The sequence below is a fragment of the Athene noctua genome, chromosome 6 (genome assembly GCF_965140245.1).
Source record: "Athene noctua chromosome 6, bAthNoc1.hap1.1, whole genome shotgun sequence".
Classification (NCBI taxonomy): domain Eukaryota; kingdom Metazoa; phylum Chordata; class Aves; order Strigiformes; family Strigidae; genus Athene; species Athene noctua.
Window position 1 is genome coordinate 24,229,427 of NC_134042.1, and position 16,666 is coordinate 24,246,092.

Genomic DNA, 16,666 nt, shown 5'->3' on the forward strand with positions numbered 1-16,666 from the left:
ATTTTTGTGGTGACTTTTACTACATAATGTAAATGTATGCTATTTTAAAAATTAAGGGGAAAAGTACTTCTGCCACATGTCTTTTTACCTTCATTGCTGAGGTTTGCTCCAAGATTACTGAGACCAGAAGTGTTCAATTCCTTGTAGTCTAAGACAGAAACAGCATGGCTTGAAAATCAATAGAGAGATTAGGGGGTTGGTTTGTATTTTACTAGTCTCTGAAGTACTCCATTCTAAAATGTCACTGTGTAAAGGTATAAAGAAACCGTTGCGGATCTTTCCAGAGTTCTAGAAACACATTAGTGCTACTTTATTTTACTCTTCTTTTTATTTTTCAAAGGTCTGGACAGTTGACCTTGTGTCTATGAAGGATACAGTTTTCAAAGCTGGAAAGATATGAAAATAGTATAACGTGTAGCATATGTCAGATATGTGACTGTGTGGTGATAGGTCTTATTAGCCCTCGTTTGAAAGAACATGCGTTATCACTTGTGGCTTTGCCATCCATGCGTGATGTGGTCAGGGGTGTATCAATGTTGTTCTGATATCTGATAACATAAAGTGAGTGGACCGGTGTCCAGGACTTTGTCTCAGTGGGCTTTTGGGAATGCCCTGCCAAACATTTGATGTCCACAGATTGCTAGGTATTAGTTCTGAGATCATAAGATGCTTATTCAGAAGTTCTTTCATTTTTATTTTACAAGGGAATTTTTTTGGTTAGTGCTAAGCTATCTTTTTAAGGCTTGTGGAGAAAGGTAGAAAGTTTTGGGTTGTTTTCTTTTCTTTTTTTTTTTTACAAGTCATCTGATATAAAGGGATAATATGCTTTAAAAGTGTCTAATGGAGTTTACTGCCGAATGTGAGACAGTGATGAATCTTTGTGGTAGTTAGAAGGGTGTTTGAACATTCAGTTGTGCCATGCCACCATGACACTATGCTGTGGGTCCCTTCCTTCTAGAGATTAGGCTGAGAAAACTACACATTTCATTCGGTCTAAGTACTCAAACAGGAACTTGTATCCCAGAAATGAAAGCATGTTTAAAGGGATCACGTCCCTTGAAACAAACCATCTGTAACCTAGGAAATTCAAAAGAAAATTATTTTTTCTGCCAATCTACTTCTGTGAAACTTCTATCTCTTTTCCTATTTGTTGGCGATATACTTGTATATAGTCTGCTGATACATTTGGCATGGAAAGGGTTATGTTCCAAAGTCATTAATCTTATATAGGTTGTCATATGATGGACATTAATATATGTGGGGAGATGGGGGACAGATTTAAGTTTCTTGAGCAAGCAAGGCCAAATTTCTCCTCTGATGTTGCGTTTTGCTTGCTGAGGGCGAAATTTGGATCTGGGATTTCATTTTCCCCTCTAGTTTGCACAGAGAGAGTTCATTAATGATAATGGAAGTTCTGTCTGAAGTTGGTGTTCAAAGCAGGCTTGGGTTTCTGAATGACCATTTCAATATTAGCAAAAGGAAATCACTTTATGGCAGGATTGAAGTTTTAAAAGTCATGGGGAGACAGACAAATCATGAGGGAAAAGAAAAGTTAAGAAAGTGAAGAAAACGTAGAGAATCCTAGGTAGACAAATCTAGTGTTCATTTTTCAATCCAGTTTATCATTAAATAAACTTATTTAGTTAGTTTATTTACATCATTTTTATCTATAGAAACAGCAGAGAGGTTTTCTGATATGCATGCTAAAAGCTTCCATGGAAAAGTGCATCTAGTGATACATTAAATTATATATTATAATTCTGTCATTACATTTAATCAACACCTTCCTGATGTTTTAAAATAAACATCCTACCTAGCACTACATATTCTTGTTAATAGTTATTGTTAAGCGTAATTATAAAATTTTAATTTTAAATTATGGACCATGGGCAAATGGTATATTATAACCACCATGAAAGGGAGAGGGGAAGAAAAGTCTCTCTGTTGTTTAAGTAGATGATGACTTGTGCTTAGTTCTGGGAAATACTTTTTGTCTGGGTTTGCTGGGTTTTAATGAATTTGTACAGCTGCTGTGAACTGACATCATGTAAACTAATAACATAGGGTTGGTTTTAAACAAAACATCTTCCTGGTTCTTATCTGAGATAATTTGGAATCAAATTAAGGCAGAATCTCTGGCAGAGGCTAAGAGTTTTCAGAGGGCTGGATTACCACCATCCTGGGATTAGGATAGGTTACAAAATCCATTAATCCAAACTTTTTTCACTATTCAGAGTTACTTTTCTTCCCTAGCTGGACATGTAGTACGCAAGACTTTTCTCACTGTATTTGGCAAGTGATGACCCTGAACTACAAACTTCAATCCTAATATGAATCCGCATTTTTTTAACAGTTTGACTCAGACCACTTTTAACATTGGCTTTTCTGCAAAGTGAAGCAGGAAAAATCCTGCTTAGTCTTTAAAGATTCTTAAGCTTCCCAGTTTTTCTAAATGGTTGATTAAGGCTTTTTTTTTCTGCAAGGTTGGTGATACTTATTTTTGCCTAATTTGTCAGGTATTTGTGTACGTAACATCCCTACACTGGAAGATTAAACAGTATTCCATATTGCAGAAGTAAGCAATGAATCACCTACCAACTTAACGTCTTTAGAGTGACTGTTTATGCTTAAAGGAATTATCCCAGGTGAATGAAGAAGTTAGGTGGGAGTTTGGATACCAGTGAGGTACAGTTTTCCTTCATGAATCTGACCTGCTACTTCCTGCTTGACTTTGGAAATTATGAATTTATTTTTAGAAGCCATCAATTATTACTATCTAATATTCGTATCATGATAGCAGCCATGTCTCAGTGTTACTGACACAATACAGGGCATTCTACACAAACCTGTCCAGCACTCAGGGATTTCTCCTGTCATATAGTATGAGTAAAATGCAGCTTTCTAAAGCCTCACAGAACCAATATTTTTCTAAACAGTTATCATCTTTCTGTTTTTCTTAAGAGAATTCTTTTGAGATACAGTAAGTCACACAGGGCTGGTAAGCAACTGTCTGGAATGAGGTGAGGTAGAGCAATGTGACCCATGGGCACTTTTGTGATGGGAAGGTAGCATTCTTCCCCAAGCAATCTGCTATGGAGGCCACACTTTTGGCCTGGTGGGTAGAGACTGCATTTGCACACTGTCCTGGCTTACATCCCTTCCTCCTCACCCCACCCCATGTAGTAGATTCAAATTGAAGTGTTTGTGGAGAATTATATAGATGTCTCACTAAATGTCTTCAAGTCTCCTATCATCTGTCTCGTAATTCTGTTTAAGTTACAAACATCATTTAACATTGCTAAATATTTCTCAGTACTTCTTTTTCATTGCTAAAATCCAATTTGTGGATACCTACTATTTAAAACATCTAACTCACTAATTGCAAAATCTATAGAAAAGTCCTTACAACATCAAAGGCTCACTTGATCCTCGGAGCTGTTATAAATGAAAAACTGTCTCTGTTACAAGCAAATAAGGCACTTAATGCACTCTTTCTGGCTGTGATGCTATTTTTCCTGTGGGTTTTGAAAATGACCTTCCTGTAAGCATCAAGGACTGTAACTTTTCAGATAAAGAAACTTGTTCTTGTTTTAAGTCTATGCCAGGTTCATTCCCCTATAGCCCACACTTTTCAAAAGCAGAAGAAAAAGTAATCCAGAATTAAAAAAATAAAAACCCCTCTGTTTCCAGAACGAAGTTACCCTGTCAGCTTGCCTTGGGCCTTAGGTGGAGAAGTGGAGATTAAAGAGTCAGTATTCCTTTTCATGTTTCGTCTGCCAGTTTTGTGAATGTAGAAAGAGTACTTGTGGCTGCAGCTAAGTATCTGACTATGGTATTAAGTATGGCATTTTCATCCTCATGCAGTAAATTAAAAATATTCTTAAAAGTTCATCACAAGGGGAATTCAGTATCAATACCATCCAGTCATTGATAAAGGTATTTCAAGGAGAAGGGTGAATAGCACAGCAGATGTAACCTCAATATTTTTGCCAATTATAAAGAGCCTCTTTGTGAAGCTGTGTGAATATGTAAGATGATCTCATCATTTCCTATTTACTCAATACTTACCTGAATACGCAATATAGTGTAGCTTTTAAATGCATATGCACATGAGTGAAATGTCCTTTTGTAAGAGACTTCGCTAAAAGACTGCTTTTGATACACAATTTCTTCATCTCCTCTTCAAACTGAATTAAGCTACTTCCTTCTTTTAAGACACAACTCACTATTTAGAAGCTTTGGCTTTGATTTTTCAGAACAGCCTTACAGGAAGAAACTATGTTCTTTTTCTTTTTGTAACCATATTTCTGAAGACAAACTTGTACTGATTTATTTTGATTTTCTAACAGAAATAGGTTCCTGCAAAGAACACTGACTGTTTCTTCTTCTCCCCCCTCCTTCACTCCACCACTACAAGAATATTGCTGTGCGCAAAGCTACCAAGGAAAACTGAAATCCCTCTGTTGGGAACTGTGTACATAGCAATATATTCATACTTTGAGAAATAAGTGAGATTTTTTTTTTTTAGTTCTTAGCATGACATACTGTGCATTTCTTGCGTGCTAACCACTGAATTCAAATTGAGTAACTAGGTAACGTTTCAGCAAATTTTAGTCAAGTTCAGAATCCACCATTTTAGGGAATATATCTGTGCAGCTAACAGTCACCAGTTTTAAAACATTAACCTTCAGTTATTCCCTTTGATTAAAGGATTTTTATATATATATATATATATATATATATATATATATATATATGTATGTATATATATAATTATATAACCCAATTCTGCATAATCCTGTGAAACTTGGGTCACACGAACCATCCCGCCAATGTGGTCATGAGTCTCACCTTCCCCCATACTGCACTGTCTGCCAGACTGGGTGCTGAACCCTGGTTCTCAGTAAGAGATTTGCCTTAAGTGCAGTCTGAATAAGTCCAGGATGTGATCAACATAGCATTATTTTTTCAGAAGTTTATGCTAAGCTGAAATGCATGGTCTGTTGCTAGTAACAAAACACAACCACAAAGAGAGCTTAGGATGGACTAATTCTTTACTTTCATTTCTTCTCAAAATCAATAACTTTATCAATGGACTCTGTGTACCTCCAAACTGAAGATCCTCAAAATGAAACTGGACTTTACTCAGTAACACCGGGTTATTAATAAACCAGATAGATTTCCCTTCCTGATGTGTCCTTCTAGATGCTGATTTTGTCAAAATTCCCATCTAATTTCTAAGTCTCAGCTTGGCAATGGCAACAGTTTAAAAATACTGTAAATTAGAAAACATTACCTTTTTTTTTTTGTTCTTTCATCACATTGAGAAATTACTTCCCAAGCTATAGTATGAGCTTTCAGAACTGGCTTGGGGGTGCCTAGTGCACTCTCAAAGGATGTAAGAACCAGATTTAGCAGCACAGCACAGCTGGCCTGCCAGAGAATCTCTTTACAGAGAGAATTTTTATATTGAATCGTGGGACTTCCTTCGGAGCGTGGTCCACAAATCTCTCATATGAAACGTGCTTTAGACAGATGCAGGAAGGAAAATCCTGTGTATGTGGTAATATATCAGAGCTGGCCAAATAGAGAGTGGGAATTTGCAGGTAGATGAACTTCATGGAAAGCTCAATTTCAAGGCAGTATTTCAGATATTCTTTGGATGTATAGTAATTTGGGAGCCTGAACTCTGACTGTAGATGGTTTGTATGCCACTCTGATGCACTGAATTCTCTTTCTTGAAAAAGCAATCACCTTTTCCTTCAGAAATAACTTATAAGGTTTTAATTTACCCCCTTTTTTTTCCATAGTTCTGAAGTGCATGCTCTGTTCAGCTCATGACAGACTTTTCCAGTGGTGTAATAACCAATATAAAAGGTACTGAAGGAGGAAGGACTTGTCTAGGATGAAATGAACTGAAAGAGTAGAAGGATCTGGATCCTCGTAGCTATCAGTATGCAGAATTGCAGCCTGATCTTCGCTCACTGGCGAGTGACTCACCTGATACCTTGACTTTCAAATGTGCATGTAGGCAGTTATGAGGATTCATCCTTTAATATTTGTATAGCTTGGTAAACTCCTCAGATAAAAATTGTTATAAAGAAGATAACAGTATAATTAGTAGATACAAATGCAGATAGATATTACTAGTTTCTGCACACACTTGTGGGTGTTCAGGTTTCCAGAAAGGAGGCAATATCACCCCAGACTTCCAGGCATATCGGTTTTACTTTCAGCTGTAACTGGAGTATTTTGAATGTCCTATTTTACTGAAATGCAAACGTGTACCATAATCAAAACTTACTGCAGTACTTTTCTTCCCTTATTCTTCATAACTGATAAAGTTGGGCTAATTCATGTGGGATTGCTTTCTAAAGTGACATACAACATTGGTTTGACAGAAATGCTGGGTAGTGAGTTGTTCATATTTTGTCTTTATTCTTCTGTTCAATGAGGTTTTGAAGCCAATGAATTATCATAGCAGAATATTTAGAGCTTGGAATAAAAAAGTAAAAATTTAGGGAAACACATGGATTTCTGCTAGAAGCAAACTAGTTAACTGGAGGTTGCTGAAAAACAGGACCCAGATCACAAGTATTTGTTCATGTTACAGCTGAACCTAACTTGCACTTTACATTCACTTTACATTGCACCTTTTTGCATTCATTTTTTATTCAATAGTTGAAAAATTGGATTGGGGATTAGGGAATCCCTCCAAGGTAAGAAAGTGTCTGTGTTTGTATGGCTGCCTTTGTAAATATCTTTTTCTGTAGATATCTGTTGTACCCGGGTTTAGATATAGATACATTCATATGTATAATTAGGGGTATAGACATTTGGTTAACTTGAAAGCTCCAAAGTGTCATTTGTCACATTTATAGTAGGAACTTTAACTGCCTTAAATACTTATTCTTTTCCAAAGTGACTTTTTTCTTTTCCCTCTACAAAAAAAAAAAAAAAAAAAAAAAAAAAGGAAATGTACTTCATGAAACTATTGTATATGAAGCACTTATTAGCCGTAATTAAATGGACAATATGAATTTACTACGTCTTTAGGACTCTGGCTTGTTCTGGTTTAGAGCAAGATGATTAATGCAAATACATATTACTTGAGATAACCATTTAGCAGCTAATTTAGCCAAATTTATTACAGCAGTTAGAGGTTTTTCATTTTAGCAGACGGAGACAAGGACATGACAAAAGCAGAAGGTGTCTATGAATGCACACTGCCCTCTAGTGCACAAAGCTTTATGGGATTAGTGAGGAATGCGGAGGAGAGTAAATGCTCCAGTAACAATAGCACCCAGATTTTGTATAGGTTAGGTTTTCTTTAAAACCTTGCTGCTCCCTCCCACTGAAAGATTTGCATTTCATCCCCTTCTCCTGACACTGAAGCATCAGATACAAACCAAATCCGTTTCAACTTGCAATATTTTGGCTGAAGTATTACTTTAAACATCTGCATTTTTAAGCCTTCTTGCTGTGAGCATTTAATAACACTGTTTCACATTACTGATTGCTTTTACTTGTTTCTGTTTCCTAGCATATTTCAAACGTTGGAGAGAGCTGTCACTCTTTGGCTCTAACCAAGCCATTCTGTGCCTCCCTTAGGCCTCTTTCTCAGTCTGTTGGTGGATTTACTTTGCTTTGGTAGAAAGTAAATCCTCCCAAGACTTTTCCCCCACTGACCAGTGGAGATTTGGTTCATCTGAGAACTATAAATTCTGTTTGACAAGATCAAAGAAACAGATGTATAAGTTCAGTGGTTGATATTGCCTGCAATAAAGAGAAATGATCAAAGCAGCAGGGGTAGAGTATCTTCCCAAACCTTTCAAATATCCAGAATCTCAAAGAGGTCTACCTAGGAGCTATGAATAAATCACATATAAATTTGCCTCTTTTTTTTTTCTTTTCTTTTTTTTACAGTTTGACATTGAGTGCATTGAAAATGTCCACACAGCAATAAGTATTCTGTGAACCAGAGAGATTTGTAGTTCTTTTTACTTTTCTTCTTCCACTAGAGTTTCCAAAAACAGATTAAAATTCTACTTTAAAACTTATAAAACATACAGCTAGTTCAGCTAGAACTTCAGATCCTGTTTGTCATCTTACTGGCCTGCTGCGTTAAACCTAAAGGAAGCCAAGTGTCTTCTGCTGTTACCTGTGGCATGTTGTACAATGAAGATCATTTTACCACACTTCTGACATGCGCTATATCTTGCTTTTATTTTGTTTGTATTTTTTTGCCAGTGCTGAATAAGGGTCAATGTGTAACAAAGTATTACCGCTGGATGCAGAAGAATGGAGGTTATATCTGGATACAGTCTAGTGCAACCATAGCTGTCAATGCCAAGAATGCCAGTGAGAAGAATATCATCTGGGTCAATTACCTTCTTAGGTAGGTCTTCCAGTCACTTCCCTCACTTGAACTGCTGTCTCTGTTGCTTTTCTCTCTTGGTGAGAGACAATTGCCTCTTGGAGAAAGTTAAGAAGAACTTTTCATATAGTCCACCTCAAAAACAGTGTCATTTGGTTATATTTATTGAGATATCTGTCATGTCTCAGTACACTGGAATATTCTTAAATTATTATGCTGATTTAATCTTCAGGTAAACTCTCCACCATTTTATTGCATGACTCCACTTTCCTGAAATCTACTCAACCTGAGTTCAAAGATAAAAATGATGCACACCAGCTTTCGGTAGTTGTCCTGTAAAATCTGGTGTGAAGTGTTGGGCAGTGGTTTATCTTGCTATCGAAAATGCACAGAAGCAAACTTCTGGAATACTACAAAAAGGTCTCTCTGAAAGGTGTTTGCCTGTTCACTTCAGAGTGAGGAATTTTCTCAGGAGAAAATCCTTGAACTATTATGTTGCTCCTGTAACATCAGACAGTGTGCACACTGAAAAAATGCAAAATAGGATTTAAAAATAAAAGTAGCAATTAAAGCTATTTTAAACTATTAGAAATATTATAAACAGAACTAGTGGTAATATCTTGAATGAAAGGCTGTTCCCTGAGAAATTCTGTTGTACCAAAGCCCGAGTATTTTTAAAGGACTGGTTTCTGAGCTCGAGGGAAGACGAGCAGTCACTGAGAGACAGTGAATTATAAACCTGACCCTTTTCATCTGAAAATATCTTTCAACACATTCTGTTTTGTGAAAATGTTCAATAAGATTTGGGGATTTTCTGTTACATTCCAGAGCAGTACAAACAAACAAATAAAATTTGAAACCTTGAGATGGTCATGAAATGCAATTGTCATTTTCTGGCCTGTTCTCCTTTTAAGTTGCTTGTCATGGTTTGTTACCTTCCCTTTGATGCCATGAAAGTTCAAAGTGATGTCTAGGGGTTAGATTGTGACTTATTATGCCAAGTCCAGCAGGCCCTGAAGAGACTGTGTGACTGCCTAAACTTGCATGTTGAAATACTTTTGATTCCCCTTTTGGGGAAGAGGAGGAAACAAACCCTGGCAGGAGAGCATCAAGGGATAATGTGGAAAACCTTCCACAGCAGTGAAGTGTTCGTTGGGGCTTGGATGTTTCTGTCCTGCTATGACTGAGCACAGGCATTTCTGAATAAATCCTTATTCTGCTACTTTTTTTCATCTTTCTGCAAGAGTGAAGCAGAGTGCAGCGTTTGAAGAGGTCGGCTTAAGCCTGCCAGTTCTGAACTAGAAGTACAGTTTCACTGCCCCAGTCCTGACAGGGCTTCAGAATGCCCAGAAATGTGCTCATATTCTAGTTGGAAAACTGGTCTGTAATAATTATGAACAGTTGCCTCTGTCCCCTTTGCTTCTTTCCAGACATAGTCCACAAACGTCACACAAAGTTATTTTCTCTACCAACAGAATAGACTTAACAAAAAAAGAAAAGCAGTGTGGTCTTCCCCAAGTCTCCTCCCAGAACTTGATTTTTCTGCTTCATTCCCAGTCTGTTAGAGAGAGATTAACTTCTCCACTGAATTTGTGTTTTTAATTTAGATTTCTGCTAGTACTGGAATCCACAAAAGATCCAAATGTCCAAATAATATTTTAGCAAAAGATCAAGGCATAATTATGTCTACTCTTAGCAGGAGTACTGGTCTGTATACATTTCCATGCATTAGAAAGTATGATTCAGCTGTCTGTAAAAGGATAGACTAATTATAGTGACAGGGAGGATTAATGCTGTTCTTGTTCTAGCAACTTGTTATTCACAGTGTGAAAGCCCTCAAACATCTTTCACTTGGAGGGGGCAAATTTTGGGACTGCCTTGGGATGCAACAGAATGAAGTCACTTTGTCAGGACAAAACCATAAAGATGGTAATCGTAAGAATGGCATTTCAGTGTGAACTGTGTGAACTCTGAATTTTCACAGTACACTGTAATAGGCTCAATATGGGCACACTGTCATTGTGATAGTGTGGCAGTCACCCCTGGTGCTGCCTCGTGTTGTTCTACGCCAGACTGCGGATTTTCTGCTCTATCACCGGGCTGGAATTTGAATTGCATAGAAGTGCTCACCTATTCAAAAATCATTAAATACTTTGTTTATTTTCAACATTCCTATGCCACTTATGTCTAGCTGTGTCTGTTCCCCTGCCTTTGCACGGATTTGGGAGAGGAACACATTTTAAAAGGTGCAAACCAAGAAAAAGCATAGGGTTGGGGTTGGTTGGGTTTTTTCAGTTTCTCTGGTAGTGTAGCTTTTTTACATTGCAGTCATGTTCATTGCTAACAAGTCACAGGTGAGCACCACATGAGCAGATGAAGATATGATTATAATGGGTGTGTTGACAGTTCTTTATCCCTAACATATGCATCTTAACATGCACATGTGCATCTGTCATATAGTTAGAGTGGTTGCTTTTGGTTTCTTGGTGATGTCGATACAGTGTTTAAAAAAATGTATGATTTTTTTTATCTATTTTTTGGCCAAATTCTTTTGATCAGTGGTCATTTTCTCTAGCCCTAACTGAGCACCTTCTTACTAACTTTATGTATGGTCTGCTTGATTAAAGTGTGGAAAATGGGAACATTGAGAAAAACAGGTATTGAAAGGGCTCTGGCAAGGTTGATAGAGAACATTGTTACAGAGATAACTCTAATAGACATTGCCGGTGGGAGAGAAACAGATTGGAAAAGTTAAAACACCCTCTCTGTCCTTCCAGGCACAGTAATGGGATCGAAATCGAGATATTTTGTTGTTGGATGATTACACAGTGTAGCTTTACTGTTAGATATCACAGAAGCCATGGTGTCCCAGTTCAGTAAGAATGCTTTGATAGCTCTAAAACTTCACTAGAATCAAATGAGTTTTAGTACCTGGTCAATATAAGTATTTGACAGCAGTATTAAAAGAAACCTTCATAAAATCCCTGCTGTGAAGCTCTGAGGAGCCGAAAATATGTTTCTGTGTTTGTTCTACTATTCTTCCTATTTATGTTCTTTGTTCCTGAACTTTGATATGGAAAGAGGGAAAAACCATGAAACTGCAAGTCATCCAACTGTGTTTATATTTGCTGTCTCCTCTTCAGTAACCCAGAGTACAAGGACACTCCAATGGATATTGCACAACTTCCTCATCTGCCAGAAAAAACCTCAGAATCCTCGGAGACCTCTGACTCTGAATCAGACTCAAAGGACAACTCAGGTAACACACTTGGTGTGCCTTTACACCCACAAAAGGTTCATATCATGAGAGCCCCATGGTTAGCTTTCTAGTTTGCTTCCTAGTTACTTCTCAAGGATTGTTCCATTATAACAAAACAAAACACAAAAAAAATCCTGTAAAATGAAATTGGAAAACACTAGCAAAATCTTTTTCATCTTTTAATGATCTCAGCATTTCCACAGTATCTCCATTTCTTCAGTATTTTTCTTCACTCTGCACATGCATCCTTGCCTGCATTGCACTGAACTAAATATTTGACTTCTCAGCTAAGCTTCATAAACAGGAATTGTGCTTTGTGTAGAGGACCTGGGATTGTAACTGTTGAATATAATTCTAGTTCTAATCTTTCCAGAGTAGACATACGTTCTGAAGATAAGTCTCTGCTGTCAATCTTTATGACCCTTTTTCCTGTATAAATACATTTTTGAAGAGTCTCACTAGGGAGCAGTGAAGACTGCAAAATTTGAGGGTTTTCTTGGGTTAAAGGAATTATATTTTATTAGAAGGTATGGGTTCAAGCACTTGTTTCTAAGCTCTTTAAGTCTTGGACTTCAGCTGTTTTTTAGAAGCTAAATGTACTTGTCAAACTCCATGTGTAAATTAGTCCTACAGATGGCCCAGTGCACAGATGGTTCACACATTCCCCATTAGTTTTAGAAGTGGTTACCTAGGTACAGGTACATATCATCTGGCTTTGAAAGGAGCATGGTTTCCTGTGGCCCAAGAACTAAGGATGTTACTCTGCTGTAGTATGTGATATATATATCTGATTTTTCTGTCATGTCTATGATAACAAACAAAAAAAATCTGGAGAAAATGGGCCACAGTGACATAAATCAAGCAAAAAAAAGAAGAGGATCAGTCCTTAATGATATATTTTATGATATGGCTGTTCTCTTTCATCTTTTGCCTTTATTTGTTCTCCTTTGACAGCTTGGTTTGATGGTTTAACCATCAACATTAGGCACACATACAGGCTGGCTGTCCACCGTCATTGAGAATCTCTTCATCCATTCCCAGTGCTTCCTTTATGCTGTCTTTCCTAAATAAATTCCTAAATAGCCAAATAACACACATGTGGAAAACAGTTTGCATTTCCCATGTCCACTGTAAGTTTCTCCAGGTGAGAAGTGCATGTGCATTCATGACTCCTAAGGCTGATGCAGAGCAAGAGAGACTTCTTCAAAGGTACACAGATGTGAACATCTCAGAAGGAGATGTCTGGGACTCTTGGAAGACAGCAGAGGCAGGACATTGTTTCTTACAAAAGAATTAAATAGAAATGCCAAAGTACCTGAAATTGGAACAGCATCTTGGATGAAACCAACAAGTTCAGTTCGAGCTCTGATAAAATCCCAGGCAAACTTTGTGCAGCTTTAGATTACCTCACTCTAAACCCACTCTAGACCAGCTAGAAACCATGCCTTTAAAAAAAAAGCATCTTCAAAAAAAGAAAAAAAAAAAAATGTAGGAGAAATTCAGCCCTAGGTGGAACAAAAAGATTAATGAGATTTAGGGGTCTATGGCTGTTACTTTGCTTCTGTGGGTTTTATTTTCCAAAAGGAAGGGTCTCTCTGCTGCTGGTGTCTCAAGCAAAAGTACCAATAAGTGCCTTGTGAAGTGCATGCCCTGAATTCTCAGGCATCTTCCCTGTCAAGCCCACCTTCTCCAGCACTTCTGGGAAACTGCTTGGTATTGATGGCTCCAGGAGTAACCAATCTTTAGAAGAAAACTGGCCCTTCCCCTCTCCCCCTAAAATGAGTATATTGAAAAGAGTAGTACTTGGCTCTGATGAGTGAAAAAACATCTTTTATTTCCCAACAAAAGATTCCTGGCCAGTCTGTAAAAGACGGGGTCCCCTGAAGCCTTTCATGACGCTTTCAAACTTAGTATGATAATGGAGCTCATTCAGTCTCAAAGCTGCTTTGGCTGTCTGAGTCCAGCGGGCTAGAGTGTTTATCTCATCCCAATTAGAATTAGGTAAAAATCTAAAACATAACTAAATGAATTCAGGCAAGAGGAGTGACAGCTTCTCAGTTCTGTAGCTGGTCTATTTTCAATGGCCCTTAACAATCTGGATCAACCAAGAATATAATTCACTGCCTGATTCTTTTTTCTGGTTTTTTGTTATTTGGTGCCCTTCAGGGGAATATGAGAAGACAGTCTAGCAACATAACAAAATTGTTTTAACTGGTTTGTTCATTCAGATTTATACACATATGACCTGCTTCTCCTCTCATATGGGAGGAAATCAGCGGCAATTCCACTGACAGTAGAGACACTATGCCAAAGTGGAAATGGTGAGAGGAAAATGAGATGAGAAGACTAGAATCTTCATTAGTAAATAGTGCTACATGTGGATGCCTGCCCACTGTAGGAGAGCACTGATGTGAAAGAACAATCAGCAGAACATAACGGTCATAACGGGATTGTTCAGTGACTCCTCTTTGGATGACACAACTACAATGATGTTGTGCACACAGTTGTCAAAATGATTCTTGTCCAGCAAGCAGACGAAAAGGCTCCCCTTGGTCAATGTGCAGGCCATATAGCAGAGGCTTTTAGTGCATTAACAGTCCTGGGTCAGAGAGATGGTGATCAAATTCTCCCAACACAACGTTGCAAAAAACTGTGACTCTACAGAAGAGAACACCTTTTGCCAAAAAATCTACAGCAATCAAATGTCATTGGTAGGTAGAAATCAGGACTTGGGTTATAATATTATGTTCCTGTTGCTAATGATTTGTTTCACTTTCCTTTTGCTCCAGAGGACAATGAGAACTCAAAGTCAGATGAGAAAGGAAACCAGTCAGAAAACAGTGAAGACCCTGAGTCTGACAGAAAAAAGTCAGGAAATCAGTCGGATAACGAAATGAACTGTAACGATGACGGGAACAGCTCCAGCAACCAGGACAGCAGGGACAGTGATGACAGCTTTGAAAACTCTGACTTCGAGAATCAAAAGGCCCCTGAGGACAGTTTTGGCACTCTTGGCTCTATGCAGATCAAAGTGGAGCGCTATGTTGAGAGTGAGTCAGACTTGCGGTTGCAGAACTGTGAATCACTGACCTCGGACAGTGCCAAGGACTCAGACAGTGCAGGGGAAGTAAATGCCCAGTCTTCCAGCAAACATCAAAAGAGGAAGAAGAGGAGAAAAAAGCAAAAGGGAGGCAGCATGATCCGGAGAAGGCTGTCAAGCACCTCAAGTCCAAATGGACTTGACTCAGCTTTGGTGGACCAGCCCCAGCTGCTCTCGTCACCAAACAGTGCCTCAGTGCTCAAAATTAAAACAGAAATCTCAGAACCTATCAATTTTGATAATGATAGCAGTATTTGGAATTACCCACCCAACAGGGAAATCTCAAGGAATGAATCACCGTACAGTATGACCAAGCCCCCCAGCTCCGAGCACTTCCCTTCCCCCCAAGCCAGCAGTAGTTTACATGTCTCCATTCCAGACTCTGTTCTCACCCCGCCAGGGACTGAAAATACTGCCAGCCGCAAAACTCAGTTCAGCACCTCATCCAACTCGGCCTTGGCTCCTGTGTCCTCTGACCCTTTGTCACCCCCACTTTCAGCATCTCCACGGGACAAACATCCAGGAGGTCCCACAACTTCCAACTCTTTGTTGTACACTGGGGATCTGGAAGCCCTTCAGAGGTTACAAGCAGGCAATGTGGTGCTTCCTTTGGTTCACAGGGTAACGGGAACCCTTGCTGCGACCAGCACTGCTGCTCAGAGGGTCTACACCACTGGCACTATTCGGTATGCTCCAGCTGAAGTTACTTTAGCCATGCAGGGCAACCTCCTCCCCAACACCCATGCTGTTAACTTTGTTGATGTTAACAGCCCCAGCTTTGGGCTGGATCCTAAAACACCGATGGAAATGCTCTACCACCACGTTCACCGACTCAATATGTCGGGACCATTTGGAAGTGCTGTGAGCGGGGCCAGTCTGACCCAAATGCCTGCAGGGAATGTGTTCACAACTGCCGAAGGACTTTTTTCCACTCTTCCATTTCCTGTGTACAGCAATGGCATTCACACTACACAGACTCTGGAACGGAAAGAGGATTGAAATATGACCACATACTGTGTTCAGTGTTATACTCTGAGGCATAGACTGTGTTTTAATTTAGACCTTTAATTCTAGCACTTTGAATTTGAGCAGGTCAGCTTATTCTCTCAATATGATGGTCCCCATTTCATTCCCTTTCTCTTTAACTTGACTTATTCTTTAATGTAAAGATATTTTTTTATTTTTGCCTTCAGAGAGTCGAAGTACCAGTTGCCTGCCATTTTGTCTTCTTCTAAGATGTGTGTTTTTTCCTTTGCATCTTTATTAAGATGCCTTTAATATGTGTATGCCTCTGCCATAGAATACTCAGTGTTGTGGTAAAGAGATTTTAAAGTGACAACCATTGGTTTTACTTCAAAATGATCTTGATATGATCAAGATTAAAAGAGACAAGCATAAACAATGTGCCCTGTTTGACTAAGTCAAATGAAAAGGGGTTTTTGTTCCTAATTCCTTTAAAAATAGGGGATAGTATTTTAGAATTTTATGCAGAGTTTAATTCTCTTTTTATGGTTAAGATTTTCTTACTTGCACATAAAATAATTTGGGTTCTTAAAAAGTTAATTTCTGGCCTGTGACTAGAATGTTAAAAAAGTTGGACTAAATGTTAATTACTGAAACTTTAACTTAATTTCTAAAACCATGGTGCTATCATTTATTAATCTGTAATGTCTTCATACAATATGCAGCTTGTGGGCTGGGTTTTTTGGAAAGAATGTGTTCCGTACTGGTTTATAGTCGGGTGCTGCAGTCTCCTTGGTTAGTTAAGACAAAAGCCCTCATTAACATTTGCTGCAGGACTTAATATTTTTTACCTCCAAACTAACAAGCATAGCCTCACATCAAATTTAAATGGGTCAGGAAGCCTTTTTCAAAAAGCGCTTAAAAACAAAAAACTCAATTTAATTGACGCGAGGAGCAGTTTCTTAGG

At 38.3% G+C, this 16,666-nt stretch overlaps 1 protein-coding gene across 6 annotated transcripts in view; it reads left to right on the plus strand.

Moving 5' to 3' along the window:
- The window catches only part of NPAS3 (neuronal PAS domain protein 3), a 612,152-nt gene extending 596,204 nt beyond the window's left edge, over positions 1-15,948 (plus strand). For 4 of the 6 annotated variants that reach the window (XM_074909198.1, XM_074909200.1, XM_074909201.1 and 1 more), the window contains 3 exons: positions 8,251-8,398; positions 11,521-11,648; positions 14,426-15,948. In XM_074909198.1, the coding sequence (XP_074765299.1) occupies positions 8,251-8,398; positions 11,521-11,648; positions 14,426-15,735 (1,586 nt within the window). In that variant the 3' untranslated portion in view covers positions 15,736-15,948. The remainder of the gene's footprint in view (positions 1-8,250; positions 8,399-11,520; positions 11,649-14,425) is intronic. The other 2 variants (XM_074909196.1, XM_074909199.1) reach the window with 1 other exon arrangement.
- The last annotated feature ends 718 nt before the right edge of the window (positions 15,949-16,666 follow it).